General features: G+C 41.8%; 1 protein-coding gene across 4 annotated transcripts in view; it reads right to left on the bottom strand.

Moving 5' to 3' along the window:
- Window positions 1-16,221, bottom strand: part of RGS7 (regulator of G protein signaling 7) — a 169,883-nt gene that overhangs the window by 36,538 nt on the left and 117,124 nt on the right. For all 4 annotated transcript variants that reach the window (XM_063124332.1, XM_063124335.1, XM_063124334.1 and 1 more), the window contains 2 exons: window positions 5,138-5,244; window positions 3,421-3,472 (listed from right to left, as the gene is read on the bottom strand). In XM_063124332.1, coding sequence (XP_062980402.1) covers window positions 3,421-3,472; window positions 5,138-5,244 — 159 coding nt within the window. The remainder of the gene's footprint in view (window positions 1-3,420; window positions 3,473-5,137; window positions 5,245-16,221) is intronic.

Raw genomic sequence — 16,221 nt, 5'->3', positions numbered from 1 at the left:
ATTTAGTTGCATATCAGGAAAGACGTCACCAAGGGATGAGATATCAAATTATGTATATTCATGCTTGAATCAATTCTAAGATGAAGTGAGAGAAGGAAGGATACCCAGAAACAGGGACAAATGGCTGGATTGACCTTCCAATTCTTTTGAGTGTGGTCTTTGCTAGGGTCAACATTTCACTAAAATGGATTGTTTCCAAAGAGTGCAATCCTATGCTCGGACTTTATTACACATCTCGCTTTGAAATCTGACTCCTTAAGCAAACATGTGCACAGCATTGATATTCAATACCCCTCATGCTGTTTTATCCTTTGACTATGCCAATGATATCAATGCCCTGCAATTTTATTCCTCATTATTCAGAATATGCTACTAATCTCTGGAAAGGCAAGAGGAAACACTATCCTTTGCTCTGACTTCCCCCCTCCCCAGCAATAATGGAACAATTATTTCCCACAGAACACAAATAACCAGAATAAGCCATTTTCTAATATACTCATACCTAATAATACTATGCAACAATTTAGCCTGTGAAGCTTCTCTCGGCATGAAAGCAAAGTGTTGGGGAAAGAATAATTTGCTTAATTTCTGTAAGGCATAAGTTAAAAGCATAGGAAAAGCACCTGTGAAAATGTGGAGCTCATTACGGCTGACAGGGGCAGACATGGAGCCAGTACAGGTTGTATATCAAAAAAGCTATCTTGCTTTTTGCATGGTCCACCATTGACTGTGGTGGACCATGCAAAAGAATATGTACTGGGCTGCTTTACAGCCTCTCAGTTGGGTGCCATATGTTGTTTGTATTTGATCAACTAATAGATAACAAGCCTTCTGATAAGGTGGTTTGGCACAAAGGTGCTATTCTACCTTAGCTTAAGGAAATATAATGAAAGTTTTGTTCTATAGGATCATGCCCTAATTCATTACCATTATAGGAGAGATGACATAGCGATTACACGAAGTTCTTAGCCTTCTGCTGTTGGGTGTGGACGTAAGCTCCACTGAATACAATAGAATTTTCTCTCACAAAACTGTACCTAGGACAAAAGCCACAGTTGCTGTAGCTACTACTCCAATCACTATTTATACAGAAGTGAATCTTGATCCCTCCTGATCTTTGATCCAGTGGTGCTCCAGTGGATTGGCTACATCTTGAGTCAGTGCAAGTGATCAGTCTACATCAGGGGTGGGCAGCTTTGGAGGATCTGGGGGGCATTTCCCACCCCCTGGGAGCCTCCCCCACAAACACCAAATTTGGCAGCAAGAAAGCAAGGAGCGTGCACCTTGCTTTAACACAAAACTGTATTCTCCATGCACCTTTTGGTGCCTTTTTTAACACCATTGCCAAGTGCCATCAAAATCCAATGGCAATTCAGCAGCAGCAGTAATTTGGGGGTAACGGGTCACAAAAAAGGACCGGGTGGGGCAGGTGGCCTGCAGGCCATGTGTTGCCCATCACCAGTTCGTGTGGCCTTCAGCCAGGCATGTTTCTAGTCTATAACAGCATGATTCAGTGTAAACGGCAGGGAAAAGTACCCAATGTTATATTTTTTGCATCGTTCAGGAGTCAAGATTTTTACCTATAATATGATGCCCTTGTCTAAACACTCTTTATTTAAATCATTATATAAATGTTCGGAATATTATGGTCTTTTAGATTTCTGGCAGCGATTTTAGCAGGTATTTTTATCTTGCCAACTAATATTTTTTGAACTATGATTTACTAATTAGTATAGCACTACTTGTATCCCCAAATTTTATTTGTGTTTGTATTCCACAAGGCATTAACACTGTGTAAGCCATCAGAGTTTGGGCACATTACTTTGTAGGATTTTGAGCCTGGAGATGTTTTGGTCAATGGAATAAGGGCTTGATTTGAACAAGGGCGTAGTACGGTCTAACCCACAGTCTGTTTTCCAGTACCAGGACCAAGCCTTACAGTCTGTGAGGTTTTATCAAGGTGAAAGGTTTTTAGGTTAAAAGGCATGTTGTCTACATTCGCTTCAGCCCCAGGACTTCTGATTTCCTGACTAAGCTGGGTGGACATGAGGTGGGCTTGGAATTTAAGGGCACAGAGTAATTTGAATAACCCTTAAATCTGATTAATGCATCCTCAGGCCATATTTAAGCACAAATGTTCAATGTGCAAAAATAATTTTAACAACCGGTATCTGAGGTCTGATTTCTTATTCTCAGCTACTTTTCAAATTTTCACTTCATTACTAGGCACATGCTTCTTTGATTCTCTCTATATTAACCTTAAGGCTATAACTGAAATAATTTGTTCCTTTCATCACAATTAAATAGTCCAGAAAATTATCACTAAAGCAGAGAAGAATAATGGTGACAATCCAGCACAATAAATAGATAGGTCAGAGTTCAGTGCAATACATCAAAGATTGTTATTTTTAACACTGCCTAAATATGCATTTTATCTTCATATTTTGTATCTTCAATAAATAAGCTGATTCCTTTTGAAATATGTTGGATGTACTTCATATTTAACATTTAATTTAATTTTTCGAGTCCTCGATCCATATTAGATGGCATAAATAACAATATAGAAACCTATGGCTATGATCAAGAGTGCTACAGTCTTGCTGTCTTTGATAAGAACACTTAAAGAGGTAAATGAATGCACTCCTATTTTTATGGAGTTGCATCTGAAATGGAGCTACATCTAAGTAACTATTAATGCCTAATATATGTTAGTAAGACATTAGCATACCTGGCTACTTATTCATGACTGATAGGAACATAAGAACATTAGTATCCGAGGCAGTAAGCCTGTGTACATCAGTTGCTGGGGAACATGGGTGGGAGTGTGCTGTTGCACCGTGTCCTGCTTTGTTGGTCTCTGGTCAACTGCTGGTTGGTTACTGCGTGAACAGAGTGCTGGACTAGATGGACCCATGCTCTGATCCAGCATGGCACTTCTTACGTTCTTAAGAGCCATGCTGAATCAGACCAAATCCATCACTCCATTCTTGCAATGGCCAAGCAGCTGATGACCAGAGGCCCACAAGCAGGACAAGGTGCGACAGCACCCATCCCAGCAACTAGTGTATATAGGCTCACTTTGAACCAGTTCCCTGCTTTGGGTACTTTAGCTGCTTCCTCTTGTTTCAACCTAATATGAATGATAGATTGCTACCTATGAATAATTTTCTGAATCAGTGTATTTACAAAATGCTTGGCAAAAAGAATGTTATTTTTGTATTCCCAGTTCATGCACAGATTTGACCTCTGCCTTAGTAAACTTTGTAAACCAAAGCCAATCTTGAGCTCAGCATTAGCAGTTCTTGCCCTGGGTTTGAAAAGTAAGGCCAAGAGCGGTCTAGTGAAACAGGTGGTTTAAACAAACTTTCACCCATACAATGCAAGACTCCGGACTGAAAGAGAAGAGAGATCCACACTGACCATAATCTGTGTTTTCCGGCTCCCAACAATTGGATGGCCAAAAATAGGGTGTCTGAAAAACAAAACAAAATTGAAATAACCGGGGGGGGGGGAGGCAAAACACAAACATTACATACATTTGCTTTGCTTTGCTTTGTTTTGCAAAATTAACAGTTCTGGGGAGTTGCTAAGACTATAAACAGAACAAATGTAAATGTCACACAGCAAATAAAAATTGATATTCTGAATAATTTGGTAATCTAGTTTATTTGTATGTGACTATACATAATATCAGATGTTTTTGTAAAGCAGGCCATTCAATGCAGAGGAGATTGTCTATATTTTCCCCTAAACACCATTCCCCATTTCTAAATTGCAAGATAAAGCCAATGCATGCCTGAAAATAATTTCCAGTATAAGAGAGGTACCTTCTTTTCTATATGCTGTTGCATTTCTGTATCAAAAGGTTGCTTGAAATGAGATTTGCAGTGGCTAGCAAGAAATCAGTAGTAAGTTAGTTGCAGGTGTTGGACAACAGCCTGGTTCCACAGCTCACCTCTGCTTTGGGCTAGTCAGAAGTTCTCGGTCAATGCTACTTCCAGAAAGTCAATTAATCTATCTAGGGGCTATTCATCGAATGAACAAAGGTTCTAAAGTAATCTGCACATCAAAATGGCTACAACAGTGATGATGATGATGATGATGATGATGATGATGATGATGATGATGATTTATGGGCAAAGGAGAAAGATTTTGTATAATATAATATCAGATCTGAACTCTACAAAGGAAAGGCAAAGCGTTTCTAGAGCAAGAAAGAATCTGTGGAGGAAATTTTATTATAAGAATCATAGTAAGTTGAATATGACCAAGGATGATCTGTTTTCCTCCATAATTATGTGATGTTCTAGAGCAAGAACAAAGGTGTGGGGGGAAATCTATTGTAATAGTAATAATAAGTTGAACAAGACCAATGATAAGCTTATCTCTTTCCCTCCATAATTATGTGATGCTTTTCACTGGATTCAAGTTTCTCATGAAGAAGAGTTGAGTACATTTCAAAACATATTTAGCTTAATATTATTTTTATTATGCATCTACCTCTGATTATTGCAATCTATGTTTTTTGTGTTGGTTGGGTCCAACCCTCTTGTTGAACTATAGAGGTTTAATGACCATGAGCATGATCCATACGTGCTTGTCTGCATAGAACTCTGTGTGGGAAGAGATCCCACAGGGCTCAGTGGACAAAACCTTTAATGTCCCCTGCCTCACAGATCCATGTTCAGACATAAGTAGTACTGAGCACACTGCAAACTGCCGGCTGAACAGGGCTGCTAGATGTCACTATAGAAAATGTGCATGTGACTAAATTCTCCTCCATCCCTTCTAGTCTGATCAGACCTACTCCTGGTTTTGTAACATGGCTCTATGCAGACAGTGCCAGCAAATGTATACAGAACTACAGACTAAGCAACTATATGCATGCATGGTTTTTCAACTAGATAGGTATACATGTGCAAAAGCCCATTTCTCTGTGTGTATAACCACTAACTGTATATCTCCCCTGCCCCAACTTCTCTCTTACACACACACACACAATTGAATTGGTAAGCCAGTTTACACTTATGCTAGTAGGTGATCATCGTATGGTGAACAGAACTCTGTCTTATTTACACTTATACAGAAAACCTTGCTAGGATGTGGAAAACCAATAAAATAATGCATCAATACTCACTTGGAACCGGTAAAAGGTGCCATCATCCTTCAGTGTTAGAACATGGTCTGAGATGGGAAAGAAATAGCCATGGGCTGCCATTAGCGTACCCAAATGAAGGGCTTCCACTGTGCCAAAGGAGACAAAACAATTGAAATGTGTGTGTTTTTAATTACTACATGAAAAATGTTTCAATTTTTCTTCCTCTTAAAGAATTTTCACCAGTAGATATTAATTTAGTCCGAAAAGATATCACTTATAGCTCCCCCAAAGGCTATACATTCTTGGAATTATCACCAACTCTTATTAAACACTCTTGTCATATGCTCTTGTTTATTATCATGGAGCCTCCTTATTGATGGTTAGTACATATCTGATTACCATTTCGAGGGATGGCAAATTAAAGGGAAATTCTATCACCTTCTCACAGAGTTAAGTGATGAAACCTTGCTGAAGAATGTTCCAGATTTTGATTTTCCTGCATCAAAAGTCTGGACAGCTAAGCATTGTTAATTCAGCAGCCTGTTTCACACACAACAACCACCCATGGTTTTAAACTCTGGCTCATCAGGGAAGAGACAAGTCAGAGTTCCAGGTTCAAACATGTTAAACAACCCAGGGACACAGTGAACCTGGCATGGGTGTGCGCAAGGGGTGTGCCTAGTGTGCCCAGGCACACCCTAATGTCCCAAGCAATAAGTGCAAATTGAGGGGGCCATTGTGTAGGGATCCAGACACAGTGGAAATGGCCCTCCAGCTATTCAGCCCCCCCCCCCCGCAACAGCACACCATTACTCCCAGAAGCCGGAGCAAAAAAGGAATCACTTTGCTGGGAGCCTTCCTGCTGGGAGCCACCTTTCAAAGAGGCCAGGAGGAGGGCCCTTGAAGGCTAATATCCCCTTGTAAGACTTTCCTCCCACCAGTCTCACCACAAAGCCCCACCAAAGCTGTGGCTTGAGGAGCATCTCTTCATTACACACACACACACACACCTGCAATGGCCCTCCCATGGTCAGACAAGCTGTACGTGGAGTAGGGCATCAGTGTTTACAGTGTTTAATAAATAAATGAATAAAAATAAAGTCCTTCAATAAATGTTCACCATTTTTTAAAAAATCCCTGGGTGCAGACCCTAATGAAATGTGCTGTGCATGCTTATGGAACCTGGGTATTTTAGCTGCTCTCAGTGGCAGGAGGAGCCAAGCAAGACTGCTCAGGCTGCAATGACAAGCATGCTGGCTTATTTATTTATTTACACAAGAACACAGGATTTAAAACAACAGCAGCAGCAGCAGCAGCAGCAGCAGCAGCAACAACGGATTATAGATGCATGCAAACTGGTCAATGGTTGCTTACAGACACTGCTATCACAACAAAAGTCAAATTAGATGTTCAGTAGTTACTCCAAGGACTGGTTTATGCAAGAAAAGTATATCCAAGCAATCCAACAAATGCCTCAGTGATCTTGGAACTCGCAACAGGATGTGTATCTGTGGGGCAGGTGATTCACATATTTCATTTCCCCACATGACTCCTGTACCCTGGGGCATTCAGAGACATCACGTGGATGTCACTCGCCTTTTGTGAAACAGCCCTAAACCCTTCATGCATGCAGAAAATGTTGTTTTAAAAGTGACGAATCTATAAACATGCAAATGTCATCAATGCCATTCATCTTCCAAGAAAAGCCTCAAACACCTTGCAATTATAAAAAGGCTAATATAACATATTAAGTAATTATGTAAGCCAGGCTTCTTCGGCTGTCTGTCATAACAAGGATAGGGTAAGAAAACTACACATCTCATTATTTTCAGGCAGACAAAACTGACTTTGAGTTCAAATACTTTTAGCAGCAACAATGAGGACACACATTTGGCGCGTTCCCCCTAACAGCAAACTTGGGTGGTCCCATCTCAATCAGTTTGCAAGGAAAGTGGGGCCACCCGCAAACAAGCCAGAGGTTTATGCATGCTCAAGAGAGCCATGAGGTATGCGGAAGTATATGTCCTTTAAAATGAGCCCCCTTCCCCAAAGAGGGCAGAGAGAGAGAGAGAGAGAGAGAGAGAGAAAACCAGAAGACTGTTCATGCATGTCAGGGCTTTACTCTGGTCCGTGAATGTTTTTACACCCCCCTCCTCCCATAGGGGAGAAGGTGGGTGGGTGGAGGCAGGGCAGACTGGCACGCAGCCATAATGAGAGAGGGGCTCATTGCCCCTCCCAATTTCCACAGAGTAGGGCACTGTGGCTGCTACCCTGCCCTCTCTAGCTGGCCCTCCATCTGGAGGGCAGAAACAACCCCGTATATCTGTCTTCACTTCCTCCACTCATACACTGCCAATGGCTGACCTGAACCTACTGAGAAACTTCTGCCTTCAGTGGCTCAAATGGAGAAAACACACACTGGGGGTATATTTCAACATATTGTTGCGGGTCCTACTTGGAAACACACAAACTCTAAACTATTTCTGTTCATCAGGTTAAAAAAAAACCCTCAGGATACGTGTGAGTCACAGAGGCATTGTTCATGAACATCTTAGGATAGCTCCTCACATAACTGCTGGGAGGACTGCTGGAAGACTGGCAAATGTGTGGAGCTGTCCTTGGTTAGACTCAAAATAGGGAGTGATAAGAAGATGGAGAGAGTCAAAACAGTGTAAAACCAGGGGCTCGTCACAGACGTAGACTTGGGATATGCAAGTTCTTTTCCCTTCGTCACCAGCCTCCTCCCTTTTCCTCATTTTCTTTCACCCTGATGCATATCTAATGCCTGATCTGGGGACGAGGGATGGGGGAAGGCAGAGCAAACCGATTTTCATTGCCCAGCAGAGTTCTGAAATAGAACAGGCTACTGCTGACAAAAGGTAGTTTAGCAAGACAAACAAATCACGAGCTTAAAAATAAAAAAAAATGCCTAAGTAAGGACATTTAGCCAGAGTTCATTGCATGCTGAACTTATCAGCAAATGACTGGAGAGTTAGATTTCATGATGTGAACTTTCAATTATAACAATGGCAGATGGAGACCAGCAACTCAGCTCACTACTGTGAAACAGAAATTCCCTCTGCATCACAACAATTAAAGCTGCAGGAGCCCTGCCTAACATGAGCAGATACAAAAGAGGGCAGGGTGTGCTAGTTTTCCACATGCAGATTTTAGGTTTAAACACGAAGTTTTCCACATGCAGGTTTGAGGTTTAAATATGTGACTCTCAGGAACTCTGTACCATGTGATTTAGCCACATGTTTAGATTGACTATAATAGTTAATTAACCTTTGAATACCCTGCGAAGAATTGAGCTGTGCTTTGTAGGCATGAGAGCTGTTGCAAAGGACTGAAGCGTGCATTTTGTATGCATGAGAGCTGCTGCACTGGGGCTTGTCCCTGTATCTGGTCACTCTACAAAAGAGGGCAGGGCTCCTGCAGCTTTAACTCTTGTGATGAAGAGGGAATTTCACCAGGTGCTGCATACATACAAATGACAGCTACTGAAGCCCGCTCCTCTTTTTCATAGGGTCACCCTACAGAACAGTAGTGCAGGAACACTTCCCATCACTCCTTCCATCTGCAAATGCTATTATGGTAGCCTTATCACTTATTTCTTTATTATTTCTTTATTTATTATCAGTAATATACTTAAGCCACTTATTAACTGCTTTACTACATGTTTACCCAAAGCAATGTATATAAAACTACAAACCAATATGAGTAAAATACTAATATACTGCAGGCTTCCAATTTTCTTTACACAGTAACATACCCATTAGTCATTCAGGGAACAGCATTAACATCTTGCTGGGAGGCTATTTTTTAAATACAACTTGTTAATAAAAAAATATAGAAGGAGCACCTGGAACTGGAGATAGGAGAAACTCTTTTCATATTGAAATTCAACTAATAAATACTTGAATACAATCCCACAATTTCCATTCCAAAATGATATTCTGAGCATAATGGAACATATTCTAAATGATGATTTTCAGAAATACAAATATAGCTTTCACTTCCAAAATATAAATATAGCTTTTACTTCATGGTTACTATAGCAGTTGAAAGCTAAATATCAGAGGTCTCCTTTGATCTGCATTTTGTGAATAGACGCTTTCAATTTCCAGGGACAATTTGGAGCAGATGTTTCATTAATGTGCTCTTCCAGCAACCCGGGCAGACGAGATTATTGGGCATTTATTTACCTTTTTCTGTGCAGGTAGGGGAGTAGTTCTTATTACTGACAGGTTTTGTCACAGGTCAATGAGACATTTCCCTCCCAACCCCCCGCCCCCATGCTCTCAAACTTTCCTTTTTCCTAGATAAATATGCTTGCTTAGCATTTAAGAAAGATGGTTATAAATTTGGGAAAGGTAGTTTTGAGATATGGCAATTGGCAATTAAAGGGGCTGTTAATTATTAGTTTTTAAAAGCCCTATGAAAAGTATTCATTGGCATCGTTCCAGTTCTGTATGCATCCTCTGCTTTGCCACACTCAGGCTCAAAGTTTATTTCTTTCCTAGAGGAAAAGAAAATCCCACCTCATTATACAGGCAGCATGAGGGGAAGACCCTTGCCTTGCCCACATCCCTATGTTATCTCAATGTTGTGGTAAAAAGGCTGTAGAGGAAGCAAAAGTTGCAGGAGTTGGGAACACTGTGTGAAATGCCTACAGTGACAGAGGCCTCTTGGAGTGTCCACTAGGTGGAACTGTTATATAGCGGAATTGTGCAAATACACCAGGGTCTCATGCTGCCATTCACAGAAATACCACACTGTACTCATGGGGGGGGGGGGGGAATGCTATAATGGTTGCAAAAAATGGGAGAGACCCTGGGGCATGATGATGTCATGTAAAGCACCTTCAAACTACTGAGTGAGGAATAATGTGCACTCAATAAATGCTTCGTGAAGGAAGGCTCCTGGAGTGGTACTGCTAGGGTAAGGATGTTGGAGAAATCCATTTGGGGGTGGGGTGGAGCTCAACAAGCTTCTCTTAATTTGGCCCCCTGGAATTCATCTCTGGGGACTAGTGTTGACGCCAGGCAAGACAAGGCCCCACCCTGAATTAGTCTACCTTCTCACTGCTATTGTCACCAGCTGCTATTGCTTCTCATCCTCTTTCTCATCTTTGATTGCAGTTGTAGGTAGAAAAGTACTGAACAAGTAGGCAGTGTCATCTATCACCCTTCCTTTTCACAATCATTCTTGTCTGAGCCAAAGCAAGATTGCAGGGAAACAAGGAGGGAGCAACTCCAGGGGGGGGGGGCTGTAAGTGGGCCACTGTTGGGGTGCAGACCCTCAGCAAGTGCCCAATGATGCTTACCCTTGATGACAGCCCTGCCTAGGAACAGATGTTTGCTGTGGTCAGAGGAACCAAATGAGATCTAGTGTGAAGTTAAGATGGAGATGGAGTTAAGAGTATGGAAACCAAGCCATGAAGAGTGAGCTTCTAGTTCTTCTACCATTCTATAACATTCATGAACTGTGTCAGTTTAGTGCAGTTGGAAATCCTTTTTAATGTAATTTCTAATGTAATATTGGACAGCCTTAAGCCCCTACACCACCTCAGATACACTTCCAGGGTCACTGCAAAGGCGGGATGATTCAGAGAAAATTGTGAATTATGACTGGAAAATATCAAAGGAATTGGCACACTGACTTTGTATTTTGGGCTGTCATAACTATTAGTCATTGGTAGACCAATCCTCCATGTGTTCATTCCGTCATTTAAACCCCATTTTTTTCTAGGGATCATCACGGCATCCTGTCACAATGAGTTCTGTAGGCTGGTTACATACGACTTCAGTTTGCTAATTTTAAACTGCTGCCTATCAATATCTTTAGATTAACTCAATTCTTATTATTAGAGTGTGTGTTTTTTACTTTTTAAAAACTATTCAACCTAAGAAAATAACCTCTCTTGTATCACTCACCTGTGAGTTATTTTATGAGTGTGAGACATAGTATATAATGTTATACATTTAACCTCTGCCCTCATTTTTCCCTATATGTAAAATCCAAGTAATAAATCTGCCACATACTGTACATTTTTGTAGAGTGCTATAGAGGAGTGCAAAGTATGTTTGATGTCTTTGGCAGAGCTTGGATTTTCACCTCTTGCAGTCTTTTTAGATCTTGTCATAACATGAAACCTCCTAAAAGCACACGTTTCTGGAAGGATGACAATTAGTGCTGAATTTCTAAAAGAAGGATTTTCTACATGATTGAATGAAACGGAAAGTTTGAGAATGGAAAAGGAACCCTGTCTGATTAAAAAAAAAAGTTCAGAAAGAAGTGCTTAAAATTAATAGTCTTATAAAGTTTTTAAATTAACAGCCTTATAAAATCCTTGTTTACTGGCATTGTGAAGACTGTATAGTGGGTCTGTGCAAATGTTTCTGGCAAGGCATGCATACAGGGCAAAAGTCCTATCTTTGAATCTGAGGAGACTCAGGTCCAAAGGAGTCCAAGGTGAAGCAGACTGCCAAGGCTTAGGACCTGCCTCAGAGCCTGGAGGGTTCCTTCCAGACCCAAACTGATAGAGTTTTGAACCTCCTCTAATCTCTGCAAACTTTCCATATATGGAAAACATCAGGCGGGGTTGGGGGGTGGGGAGACAGAGGACGATAGACAGACTCCTGCTCTTCCCCACCATCCTGCATTCCAATCTGTGAAATGTTGGATGGTCTTTGTCTGTGAACTCACCAATAAAAGGCATTCTGATAGGTAAAGAGAAATAAAAAGTGGGCTGAAGAGCTCCAGGGTTGAAAGCAACATTTCAGGGAGACAGCCTCTTTCCAAACCAATCCATTAGTAAAAGCCTCTAGAAGAACACCTATAAATTTACTAGCACAAGACAAATCAATACCAATGTTGTGTTGCTATTTTTATTGTTCCCTCAAAGCCAAGGCAGAGCTAATCTAGCTGAGTGAAATCACAGTTAGAAACACTGACATCATAGGGCTGGCCGGTGTGTGTGGAGAAGCCAGGATGACTGGAGTAGAGGATTTATCAAAAAACTATACTCTAGACTTGTGGTAAACATATTCTTTACAGAAGGATGTCATGTATAGTTTAGTGGCGTGTATAGAGCAGTGGTGAACTAGAATTTGTTAGTTATGAAGCAGAACAGGATAGAGATGTTGCATCTTGCCCTAAGGAACTGGGAGTACTGAGTGCAGTAGAATGTGTGCCTTCTTGTTCATTCTTCAAAGTGCCCACCACAAGTTACAAAAGCAGCCTGAGAACCTCTTACCTGTGAGCATTTCTTGTGCAGCCAGCAGAATATTTATACAACTCAGCCATTTGGAAGGGGCTTTGACTGGTCATGTAAGTACCTCCTATAGAATCAGCAGCCCTCTACCTGACAGGGTGCTGATTCTGGGCAAAAGACATACACAGTCAGCCCCAGAGGTGGGTCATTTAAACATTTGCCCATCGGCACAGCAGCTGCTCATGGATAAGTGTCCCTTTGTACAGCTTGGATAACATATATCCTCCCACCTAGCAAATGAGCAATGCTGTTAGGCGGTCACAGTGGATGCCCCCCTTTCACTCTGCAGCCCTATTTGGAAGCCTAAATAGTGGGAGGCATTTCAGCTATCCCCTAATTTTAATAGCAGGGAGGCAAGAAGCTCACTTGGCACTCCTCTCAGCTTATCAGGCTGGTAGACACCATTATAATATTTGAATAATTGCCCCCAAACGATGCTATGTCATAATGTAGCAGCATTCTAGGAATAATTAGAAGCCCCAACTGGTGGTTGCCAGCCAAAGGGAGGCTGCAGGGTCGCCAATGAGTGTTGCCATCCACCCCGGAGACGTGAAAGTGGGAAAACAGCTTTGCCCCTCTATCACCATCAAATGTTCCACCCCTAATGGCTGAAAACTCTATTTTGATAAGTTTGGCACACCAGCACTATAACTGATGGCATATACTACTAACTGATTGCCAATAAAGTATCTTCCGTTAATTCACAGTTATTGTAAAATCGTAATAACTCACTCAGGGTTTCAGTTTGGACACCTCTGAGATGTAAATTGTAGATCTGGCTGCTCTTCCCCACAACCCAAAAAGTGAACAAGCCAGAAGAGAGAGAGAGAGAGAACGAGAACAAGCCAGAGGTAAACAAGTTACATATCAATCAGTAAACCTTTCCTAGTTGATGGTCATTTTTTTATCTGCTGTGCTGTCAAAAATGCCAGATAGGAAGGCAGATGACAGAGGGAGCTGGGAAATGAAGGAGAAAGTTTGAAAGATGGCGCAGTGCAGTTCTAAATAACATAAATATACAAAGAAAAGAAGGCCTGGAGAAGAGGAATGTGGGGTACAGATGAGTAGAGGCAGGGGTAGAAAAGAACTAAGGCCAGGGGTGGGCTGAACTTTACAGAATGTCATAGAATGTTCTCTGTAGGGGAGTTGCATTCTGGGTACTACGGAATCCTAGACTGGCATTTAGGGACACAAGAGCATCCAACTGCTTACCCCAAAGGGATGTTTCAGGTGAATGCTTGACAAAAATTCCATTTGATAGTCTGAAAAAGGATTGAAGGTGCTTACTAACAACACACCTCTATCACTTCTGTTTCCCCTAGCCCAAACTGAAGAGCATGCCTTTGGTACAGTGGGAGGTGTCTGAGGCAGCAGCGAGGACCAGTGGAGGGTCTTTTCCCACCTGGGCCTGAGCTTTCCCCTCAACAGCAATCATGCACATAGCGTCAGTTTCCTCCTGGTTATTCTTGGACTGGAACTGCCAGGCATCCAGTGGGTAAAGATGCCCAGGAATACCTACCACTGCCCTTACAGCACCACTTCTCTTCCCTTGCCCCAAAGGTAAGTTCTTGAGTTTTAGGACAGGAAAAAAGGAGGAGAGACAGAGGCAGCTCACAAAGTTAATTTAAGAGCAGCCCTGCTCAAAACAGACTTTAAAGCCAGTGAGATTGTCGAGGAAATCAAGCTAGGTGGTTCTTTTACTATGCCCATAAGTATAGGAAAACAGCTCTATAAATCATTAGCTATATAAACCATAAAGTTCATGGCTTCCTGCTTCTTTAAAACATATTTTTAATGCTGAAATTGCTTTCACGATTAAGCTGATGCTGAAACCATGTCACAAGACAGGCAGTGTCCACTCCAGCAGTTGGAGGGTGGAGTAAGATATCTGCAAGGCAAGATAACCGAAAAAAAGAAACAGATGGAGATGTATTTCCTGTAGCTGTTGCAATACCCATATATGTAGTGTATTCTAGTCAGAGAAGTACTTAAACTCTGTATATGCCTAAATGCTTTGCTTCTCATTGGTTCTTGTATTTTTTGTTGTTTATTCGTTCAGTCGTTTCCGACTCCTCGTGACTTCATGGACCAGCCCACGCCAGAGCTTTCTATCGGCTGTCGCCACCCCCAGCTTCCCCAAGGTCAAGTCTGTCACCTCCAGAATATCATCCATCCATGTTGCCCTTGGTCGGCCCCTCTTCCTTTTGCCTTCCACTTTCCCTAGCATCAGCCTCTTCTCCAGGGTATCCTGTCTTCTCATTATGTGGCCAAACTACTTCAGTTTTGCCTTTAATACCATTCCCTCAAGTGAGCAGTCTGGCTTTATTTCCTGGAGTATGGACAGGTTTGATCTTCTTGCAGTCCACGGCACTCTCAGAATTTTCCTCCAACACCACAGTTCAAAAGCATCTATCTTCCTTCGCTCAGCCTTCCTTATGGTCCAGCTCTCGCAGCCATAGGTTACTACGGGGAATACCATTGCTTTAACTATGCGGACCTTTGTTGTCAGTGTGGTGTCTCTGCTCTTAACTATTTTATCAAGATTTGTCATTGCTCTCCTCCCAAGAAGTAAACGTCTTCTGATTTCCTGGCAGCAGGCAGTGTCTGCAGTAATCTTTGCACCCAGAAATACAAAGTCTGTCACTGCCTCCACGTTTTCTCCCTCTATTTGCCAGTTATCAAGCTAGTTGCCATAATCTTGGTTTTTTTTTGAGGTTTAACTGCAACCCGGCTTTTGCACTTTCTTCTTTCACCTTTGTCATAAGGCTCCTCAGCTCCTCCTCGCTTTCAGCCATCAATGTGGTGTCATCTGCATATCTGAGATTGTTAATGTTTCTTCCTGCAATTTTAACTCCAGCCTTGGATTCGTCAAGCCCAGCACGTCGCATGATGTGTTCTGCATACAAGTTAAATAGATAAGGTGAGAGTATACAACCCTGCCGTACTCCTTTCCCAATCTTAAACCAGTCCGTTGTTCCGTGGTCTGTTCTTACCGTTGCTACTTGGTCGTTATACAGATTCCTCAGGAGGCAAACAAGATGACTTGGTATCCCCATACCACCAAGAACTTTCCACAGTTTGTTATGATCCACACAGTCAAAGGCTTTAGAATAGTCGATAAAACAGAAATAGATGTTTTTCTGGAACTCCCTGGCTTTCTCCATTATCCAGCGGATATTGGCAATTTGGTCTCTAGTTCCTCTGCCTTTTCTAAACCCAGCTTGTACATCTGGCAATTCTCGCTCCATGAATTGCTGGAGTCTACCTTGCAGGATCTTGAGCATTACCTTGCTGGCATATGAAATAAGTACCACTGTACGATAGTTGGAACATTCTTTAGTGTTTCCCTTTTTTGGTATGGGGATATAAGTTGATTTTTTCCAGTCTGATGGCCATTCTTGTGTTTTCCAGATTTGCTGGCATATGGCATGCATCACCTTGACAGCATCATCTTGCAATATTTTAAACAGTTCAGCTGGGATACCGTCGTCTCCTGCTGCCTTGTTATTAGCAATGCTTCTTAAGGCCCATTCGACCTCACTCTTCAGGATGTCTGGCTCTAACTCACTGACCACACCGTCTGACCTATCCCCAATATTATTATCCTTCCTATACAGATCTTCCGTATATTCTTGCCACCTTTTCTTGATCTCTTCTGTTTCTGTTAGGTCCTTGCCATCTTTGTTTTTGATCATACCCATTTTTGCCTGGAATTTACCTCCGATGTTTCTAATTTTCTGGAAGAGGTCTCTTGTCCTTCCTATTCTATTGTCTTCTTCCACTTCCGCACATTGCTTGTTTAAAAATAATTCCTTATCTCTTCTGGCTAACCTCTGGAATTTTG

This window comes from Elgaria multicarinata, chromosome 4 (genome assembly GCF_023053635.1).
Source record: "Elgaria multicarinata webbii isolate HBS135686 ecotype San Diego chromosome 4, rElgMul1.1.pri, whole genome shotgun sequence".
In the NCBI taxonomy this organism is placed as follows: Eukaryota; Metazoa; Chordata; class Lepidosauria; order Squamata; family Anguidae; genus Elgaria; species Elgaria multicarinata.
This window is presented reverse-complemented; position numbering and strand designations above follow the sequence as displayed.